Genomic DNA, 10098 nt, shown 5'->3' on the forward strand with positions numbered 1-10098 from the left:
AGTTTGATTTTTTAATTTTATATGACGTACAATCAAATCATCATATTTTGATATGCTTAAGTATGTATTATTTGAACCTTTTTTCATTAATAATTCATTACATTTTAAATTAAAATTGTTCATAATTTAATAAATTTAATTCAAATTTAAATTAAACGGTGAAACAAATTAAACTAAACCGCTGATCGTATTAGTAAACGCACTATACTCGGTGATAGGTACTAAATATGCGAAGATTATCGGTATTATATACGACACATTATTACCTATACAACGAAATGCCACAGTTACCTACATGTATAAAGTATAATATCAACGGACCTAATCGACTGATTATGTAGGTACCTAAGATCTAACCAAGGTGGATTTATAATCCACTTTGGATCTAACCTACAATTTTAAAATAATCTAGTGAATTCACTATCAACTATAAAGGTAATAAAGATAGTGAATAAAAAATATGAGAATTGTTATCGAATGAATTCGAAAATCTTTATTATACATTGATAAATCGGCCAGGCAATTATATTAATAATTTAGTTCCATATTGGTTAGGTATTTTTAGTTAACAAAAAATATGGCAATATTTTTTTAAGTTCATATTGTCCTTGACAAATTGGCCATTCTATATAATGCCCGAATAATAAAGAAAATTCTTGAATAATTTTCAAATTACCCAAAAATACGGATCATTCTATATAATGACCGGCCAATGTATATAATTCCCCGATTTTTTACACTGCCCATAACATATTATGGACGTTAGTACACCAATACCATAAAGACATAAAGTAATTTTTTATATAATTACCTACTGTATTTTATTATTTCGGTTTTCATTTATGAATATTTTCAAATTTTATTTTGTTAAATTTGTTAAACAAGGTTAATAATTTCATCAAAACAGAGGTTATAAAAATGTCCATAGATATTCTATGGCTATTGGTTAAATCCGTGGATTTACGAAATAAATAGTACTACATTCCACATTATTAATTTTTATAATATCACTGGTAATTATATCTCTGAGTTTAATCATGATATAACAATTGTATTAATAATGATTGTTATAGGTATCATGAGCTTAATCATATAAAATATATTAGATATCCGTGTAACTAATTCTTAATTTTTTTCTCAACAGAACGTCTGAACATTACAATCTCACACTTACAAAATACTTTTTTGTTTAGTTTCTTTAATTTTTCTCCACAAACATTTGAACTCCAATCACCATTAATTTATAAAAATTTGACAGTGCTTACCAAAAACTTGAAAACTGTGTTATAATTTAAGTCATCCGGTAAAATTATTATGTCATTTTTTACAATTTAATATTTAATTTTAATCATTCTGAGTAGGAATGAAAATAATAATGGAAAAAATAGGTCTTTCAGTTTTCAATAATATGGTTTTAAATTCTACGTGTATATTATTGCCATATTTGTTCCTGCCTAACTATTATTGTTATCTGAGTTCATTAAAAAAAAATTATACTGTTCAAACATTTTCTTTAGAGTTATTGACGTAATTTTATATCGTGCATCGTTCAAATATCAATTATTAAATAAATGTTTTGTGTATTTTTATTTTTAGTGAAATAAAAATGTCATTGATAATAAAAACTACGACGAACATTTGGGAAATGGAAAAAGGATTTGATATTATTTTATTCATTGACAAAAACGACGTATACAATAGAAACTACTGGAAGGACGAATGTTTTCGTCGCATTAATGACAAATATCCATTCCAAGAAATGTAAATATTTTTAATTTTAGTTTCATCATCAATTTATACACTAGTATTAAAGTACCTAGTTAAATAACACATGTATTTAAGGTGTATTTAGATATTGTATTTTATGTACCTGATATCATTTTAAGTAGCAGACCTAACATTAATTATTTAATTTATTAATTTGCTGTTGAGTAGTATCTAGATGTATAAAATTACGTTATTCTGTATTCTTTGTAACTATTTTTCAAGATGATTGATTTATATTAGTAATTATTACTGCATATTAGAATTAAATCAAATATTTATACATATCTTAAGATATTTATAACTTATAGCTGACAAGTGATAACTAATCCTGTATACATCTATAGTATAATACGTATAATACTACATATAGTACCATGTTCGATTCTCTGATAAAAATTATTGACACACTGGCACACAGAGCGATGAATGTATTGATTTTATAATATAGTATTTTTTGTGTGTCTGTCATCACCTTTTGGGGCAGTAAAAATGATTCAAATTTCTAGTACATCAACTTTTCTGGTGGGAAAGTGAATATAGTTTGTACTTTAGACAGGTCAAAATAGAACATTCCCAGGAGTTCTCAAAAGCCACAGAAAATACTAAAAAAATAAAATTAAGGAAAACTGTAATAGTTTTCGACAAAGTCAATTTCGTTTTTTTGGTGTAACTAAAAACTAATAACCGTAAACACTTTAAATTTTCACCGAATGTTTAAATTGCCAAATTCTATATATCATTTAATTTTCAAAATTATAATATTATCAAGTATATTATAATTTTGAACTACCTATGTCACGTACATAATATATAGGCATAAAATGTGTATTTTACTGTACAAATGTCATCAACATTTGTGGTACTATAAAAATGTTCTGATATTCGACATCAGCATCTTTAACAATAGAAAAGTGAATCTAGTTGGTGCATTCGTAGTGATGGGCGCAACCGACTAGTTTTAACTATCGATTGTCTATCGATAGTTTCAAATACTACCAAGTGATTTTTCAATTGAATAGATATTATTATTCATCGATTGTTTTTAAAAATTATCGAGTAATTCACTCGATAGTTTTCTTTCAGTAGTTGCATACGTCTAGTACCAACTAGTTTTGACTATCGAGTTAAAAAAAAACAATCGAGTGATTTTTCGGTATTTTCGACTGAATTTAATTGATAATAATTTGGGATAGACAATTTAAAAGCAAAAATATAAAAAATTGAATAACCAGCCTTGATACTCGATAGTCGAATCTCGAATGACAACATTGACAACATCATGGCTAAATAGTAAATAATACATAACCTTACCTAAAAAGTAAAAATGTCGATAGTTCGATTAGTTTTCAATAGTTCGATAGTTTTTCGATAGTTCGATAGTTTTATAAGACAACCGAGTAATTAGATAGTTTAAACTATCAAGTACTTCGATAGTTTTCACTCGGTTGTGCCCATCACTATGCATTCGGGAAAATTTATACGCAAATCCAATTGTTGATTTTATTTTTTTGGTATAACTCTAAGACTATTAATCGTAGACACTTGACAATTTAAATTTTCACCAAATATATTTATTGGAATTTTCCATAAGTTAATAAATATACTTTTGAATAAATTCAAATTATTTTGACTATTTTCTAGCTATAGAATCGTTTTTTGTCGATTTTTTGTATACAATGATTTTATATAAATAAATTTAAATTTAACACATCTGTATGACTTCTCTACTCTCTAGACAGCTATAATATGTTCAGCAGAGCGTTACCTCCTTTTTTTTTATTTTGTTTTGTTATTAATTGAGCGCAACACTGTAAATTCGTTAAAATAATTTACGACCGACGTTTAGTTGTCAGTCTAAAGTCAAATTCAACCATTGACGCGCACATTAAATTGTATTTGTTCTGCCCTGCAGGTTCACGACGAGCATTATAAACGTGTCGTTAAAATCGTGCGCGCTCGTGTATTCGGTGTACGGCGAGTCAATATGCTGTTTGTTGCTGAACGGGCCGCGGCACCAGCGGAAAAACGAAAGTGGCAACGCAAAACTATACAGCCACAGCAAGGAGAGGAAGAAAATAAGAGCCGACAGCACAGCGTCCGACGTCGAAACCGGACTGCGGACTATCAGGGACCGGTTGGTCGGTTACCGGTATCTGGCGGTGCAGCAGCAGCGGCGGGCGCGACCCGTCACGTACGATTTCGAGCTCATTTTCCGGACGGTTTTCCGCGGGGACAGCGGCGAGTTGTGGCTGTGCGGCCAGCGGAGGCAGTTTCCCTCACCCCGTGAACGCGTCCGCATCGCCAACGGGTTCAGCTACAAGCGCCGCTTTAAGGGTAGAGTATCCACTTCATCGTTGCCGTGTGACTTTTCACTATCGCACGGCATATTATTATATACTGTGGCGCGCTGTTTCTTGAGCTGGTTTACAATTAATTATGATTTTCAGAATTTTCCCAAAGACATAATATCCTGCAGATACTTTTATTTGTCACGTTACTTTAATTTTACCGTGTTCGTACTGCGTGACAAATCAAACATTTGATTTTGATTTTTTTTTTTTCTACGAATCGTTATTATATATCGGCGACGACCAGTTTTCATCAGGCCGCAATCAGGCAACACCTGTTTGTAACACCACCCAGTCAATTATCTGTTTACCTACCTGCCGTGTAGCATTTCCACGTCCTTGCGCACAAGTCTTTAACTTGAACAGAGTATAGAGAGACACGGAGTCGGGTTTAGCACTTTAACGTGGTGTCGTTGAGCGTAGAGCGTGACAAGTCTAATATCGAGTGCAGTCAAAACGGGAGAGATCGAGACGGGCCCGCTATGACTAAATATGACTGTTTGAATTATTTTTTTAAAGATTGGGATTAATTTAACTATTTTATAATTTTCATAAACAGTTACTTTTATTTGTTTTTTCAGTATTTAATACTTTTTTATGAAAAATCATATTTTTCCAAAAAAGAATATTTATGCTTATAAAATATTATTTTGATGAAATCATACAGCATAAAAACATCTTATTTTTAAGATTTTAAGCGTATAAAAATCCGGTTTCTAAATTCATAACCATGCATTAACCATGCAAACACACACGGACATGACGTTATGTTATGCGTATAATGTACCTACTTAAATTATATTCAATAGATACCTATACCTACGATAGATATTTTACTATTTCAATTTTCAATCTGAATCAATAAAAAGTATAGCAGCCACTGTCTACTATCATGTACCCTTATACGCAGAACCTTTTATGGATCCAAAATTCAAAAATTCAAAGCATTAAGCAATAATAATGTTATTTGTGTTGACGTGAAATATATACGTCATGACAACTAATAATATTTCAGAATGTTATTAAAATATTAAAATAGGGCCAATTAAAATTGTTCGTGACATATTACCCATATGAATTCGTTATTATTATTTGTTTTTCTATTATGAGTAATGACTAATATAATACTGAAATTCTATTTTATTATATAATATTATAGTTATCACTAAGAATAACGCCATCGACCGCAAACCGTCGAAAACAATAATATTACCAGCGGTGACGACGTTTACCCCAAAATCGGCACCTTCTGCGGTTCCCACGATAACAGTCGCCATCGAACTACTTCTATCCGACGACGATTGTGAGAGGACGAGTAAGAACATTATTTACCGTTTTATGTCGGTACACTAAGTATACGATATAAATAATATATATTACAGACTACAGTTGTACCACTTGTAATAATAAGTACCTACTTATTATAATATTTTTTCTCGAGATTTTGTGATTTTAAGATTATCAAATTGTAACTAATTCGGACACACGCGATGTTCCAGTTATATTCTATGAATAATATTCTTATATTATTTAAATAAGACTTTTCAAAATTGATATCAGAAAATTATTTTTTTTTTTTTGTGGATTTCTAGTTAGTATACACAATATCACACTTATTTTATATAGGTATACTTAAACACCGTAAAGAGATTTGAATAGGTACCTGTTATTTGTTGTACCTACTTATAAAATTCACTTTTTTTTTATTAGTTGAATAATATTATATACATACTCGTGTGTTATAGCTATGCAACAACCAAATATACCAATAATTAAAACGATACCTGAAAATGTTTGGGACCTAAACACAGACGTTGACATTATTTTATTCATCGACATGGACATCATGTACATGGAAGATTGGGAAGACGAAGTGGTGGAACGTGTTAACGACCGTTATCCTTTCAAAAATAGGTATTATTATAAAACAATATACTAATCAATTGGAAATGATTTAACCCAGATGCGCTACCCTACCGACAGGCATTGAGGTCGGCTTAGTAATTTTTAATAAAGCGTATTATGATGGTTTATTACCGTATCTAAATACGCAATGGCTTATATATTATTGTTTACATTGATCAATATACTGCAACGATTACAATATGTCGACTTATATTTTAATAATAATATTCGATACAGACGGTTTTTAAGGGGCTCAATATAGGCAATTTTAGAATAAGTATTATGCGGCGTGCTTGTCGTGGAAAATATGTGAACGTAGTAATTTTGATCATAGAAATCATTATTAAATTGTGTATTTTTGTGATAGTATAGTGGAAAAGAAATAGTGGTCCTAGACGAAACAAATATAATATTATTAGGTATAGATACTATATAATTACAGTGTCGTGAAGTAATTAATAATTATTGTTGATTACTCGTATTCGACTACAGTTTTCGGTATAATATTTTGGTCGTCTGTTGCAGGTTGTTGGAGGACATACAGATCATGCCCATGAGCTCGGGTACCGTACAGATATATCGGCAAAACGGCGTGTCGATATTCTGCGTATTCTTCAGCAACCGCATGACCACCCTCAGCGACTGGATGGAAGACGCTTTGATAGACATCAAAAGACTGTTGGCGGGTCACATACAGTTGGCCATCCAACAGGACCTGTCCCTCTCGGAGTTTCAATCGAATGTCTACAGTAATTTGTTTTTTTTTTTCCAATCGGTGTTCACGTACGACACGGTTGTGATATGGTTTTGCGGCAGCGGCGATGTGTAGGGAAGGGGGGAATTAATTATACAGCAGCACTTTTTGTGATTTTCAATTAATGTAGGTACATTTAACAGTTTTAGATTCCAATATTTTAATCATATTTTTTATTTATTATTTTATATAATTTATAATTTTTTTTATGTTTTTGCCTGATCAAGTGCGTTTTACGTTTGTTTACATGAATAATAATATATTGACAAGCCTATATTATATTAAGATATTATAATATCTATAGTTGCCATTTTGAAGATTATTTACCCGCAAAAATATGTTCCAATCTAAAATCTCGCTGTATGAATTAAATGTAAATCCTTTTTTTTATAATAATATTTTGTTTGTAAAAATGTGTTAAATTATTAAAATTAAAATATATAGGTACATTTTGTTGAAAATATTTTGCAAAATCTAAACAATTTAAAAAAAATAGCCAGTATGATTACCTATTATATTAAAATAAGTCTTAGGCCACTCGTAGCAGTCTTCTGAACAAATATGTGCTTCCTTTTCCGAGTAAATATCAACAGAATGGATGACGAATGTGTTAATAATTAATATAGTCGTTTTGTCGTTTTGGCCTTAACTCTCAAACCTCACATTAGCTGATAATAAATACAATAAGTAATCTCTTAAACTATTGTCACAGCTGACGACGATTGCCATACACTGGTACACAATTATATGAAAGATGAAAATACATTCGTATACCTATAATTGGCAGTGCTTTGATAATTAACTGATTTAGAATTTGCAGAGAACAAGTTTAATTTTAAAAATGTTGTTTTTTACTTATCAAGTAGGTTGGTATATCTTCTATTGTACCGCTGATCAAGTATATTATTTTTCAAGAGATATATTGATATCTAAATCCAACTTTCCGATCTATATATTTTGAATTTGTTTTAAAATTTTTAAAAAATTTTTAAAAATTATTTTCAAGTTTTATACATATCTAAAGAATGGGACTTATGATAACATACATTTTTAATGGTATAGTTTGAGAATTACATGTATTTTTTGTCCTAACATTTATATTTTATTTCCCTTAATTCTGACATTTTTTTAAAAATATATTCAACAGTGTTGTTATTTAAATAGTGCATACTATGAACCAGTGCTACGATTTAAAAAACAATTTACAGATTAACAAAATGATGTAGCAGGTGTCGCACACAACATCTCAAAAATGTCAGTTTGGTCGTACACTTTTTCAACCAAACACACCCTCACGTCATTATAAAGAAGAATTAAAAAAAATTGGTCTAGAGTATAGGGATCTCTTCTATAGTCCGCGCAACGAAAACTGTCCGGTGACCGTCGCGACTCTAGCGGCCATTTCTGGGCGGGTGGGTTAGGCGGGTAAGACAGGCGGGATGGCTGATGGGCGGGCGGGTCACGGGGGTCACCGGCCAGTTTTCGTTGCGCGGATTATAGGTTTAGATCTATCAAATTTTAAAATAAGAAATAATAGAGTTTGAATTTACGAAGTGCTGCCCCTCTCTCAATCATTGCAAAACAAGACTTGCAAAGTTTTAACCTACATTAACACTATTATTTATTTTTTTATTTATAATTTACATTTTCTTTAAGAAAATTAAAGAAAATAAGAATGTAGGTACCAGCTGCCTACTTTGTAAGACTTTTATAGTTTAGCTTGAAAAACTCGTAGCCAGCGGCCCATTTTTATTTTTTGAAACAACTGCTCCTTTGATGATTTTTGTAAAATATTGTACACATATAAAAAAAATCGTGGAAGTCACTCTTATAGTTTGATGTACCTACTGTTATTAGGTATCAACTGTTGAACTGTCGTGTTTATCTCGTCATAGTCGGAGTTTATTCAGTTCATCGGTTCCAATGCTAGGCACTAACTAGTAAATAATTGGACAGTTAGAACTTTAAAAGTTAAGTTAGAATATTTACTATTGTTGGTAAATTTTAATTTAACTAGTTACTTTGTTAGTAGCTATAGTTTGCGTAATTTAATTAGTTGTTTATAAAAATATAAAGTTATTCAAAAGTTTTTTAATCAACTATTCATGAATAATGTTCAAAGATTGTCAAAAGCCGAAAATTCAAATTTTGAACAAACACTTTTCTTAAAGTTTATTTTGTGTAAATTAATTTAATATCATAGAAATTTAAAATATTTTATATCGTTGAATCATATTTATTTTCTGGTTTATTTATATTTTATTATTGGTGTTTTAATTATCTAACTAAGCTGTTATATTTCTTATGTAACTAAGTAACTTAAATACACAAGTTACTTTAAAAAAAAAATATATATTCTAATTTTTACGGTTTAAAAATCATTTTTATCACTTACTTACAACTTTCCCAAGCTTGATAGGTACCTACTATTTATAGAAGTCTCAAGTTCTTAACACTAATAATAATATATTTTTGATTAATTGCGATTATTATTCATTTCGATTTTAGATTATAAATAACAATAACTGACTAACTAAATAATTAAATTCATATATTATATATATAATTAAGTATTAATAATACTAAGCTAGTAACCTACTTAAGAAAGTAAGAAATATAACTATAATAATAATATTGGTACTATTAAACTTCCATTCTAGCATTAAAGTCGTTTTTTTACGTATTTAAGTACTTAATTCAACTAAATAATAATAAATTTAATAAAACTATATTATAAACTAAGCAAATTAATATTATATATTTTGAAATATGTCCACTTATATGAATAATCCACTTATACCTGCTTTTGATATATTTTAATTTTAAAGATAGTTATGAGTATTTTTAGATGTGCTAACAATTAACAATTATTTTATTTTAAAATACTCATAACCCAACTTTAAAATTAAAAAATAATAAAAATCTGTTTTCTATACACGATAAAATTTTCAAAATATTTTGATTTGTTTTGAACTGTTTAGGGACATTTTTAGTTTCCAATTTTATTAGTTTTTTTTTTTCTATGAATGTCAATAAAACTTTATTTGTTAGATAAAAAGCTTAAAAATTTAATAAAAGGTTCCTACTATATTGTTTCAAAAGCAGATGAAAAAAATTAAAAATCCATAGTCACAATTTTTTTTTATAAGCATCTAAAGTTCAATTTTGACAAATACGTAAAAATCACGAAAATCTGCAAATTATTTTGAGTTAGAAATTCATAAATATGTTCTTTTTAAATCTAAGACTTTTTGAGCTGGTTACGAACATTGTTAATTTTTTATTTATTTTTTCTATAAATATCAATAAAAATTTATTTTGTTT

At 29.1% G+C, this 10098-nt stretch overlaps 1 protein-coding gene across 1 annotated transcript; it reads left to right on the forward strand.

Annotated features, from left to right (window-relative positions):
- The first annotated feature begins 5866 nt into the window (after nucleotides 1–5866).
- Nucleotides 5867–7141, forward strand: LOC103310316. The gene is made up of 2 exons (XM_008188190.3): nucleotides 5867–6029; nucleotides 6546–7141. The coding sequence occupies exons 1-2, from the start codon at nucleotides 5953–5955 to the stop codon at nucleotides 6847–6849; spliced, it is 381 nt and encodes a 126-aa protein (XP_008186412.1). The 5' UTR covers nucleotides 5867–5952; the 3' UTR covers nucleotides 6850–7141.
- Nucleotides 7142–10098: the final 2957 nt, after the last annotated feature.

Source organism: Acyrthosiphon pisum, chromosome A1 (genome assembly GCF_005508785.2).
Source record: "Acyrthosiphon pisum isolate AL4f chromosome A1, pea_aphid_22Mar2018_4r6ur, whole genome shotgun sequence".
NCBI lineage: Eukaryota > Metazoa > Arthropoda > Insecta > Hemiptera > Aphididae > Acyrthosiphon > Acyrthosiphon pisum.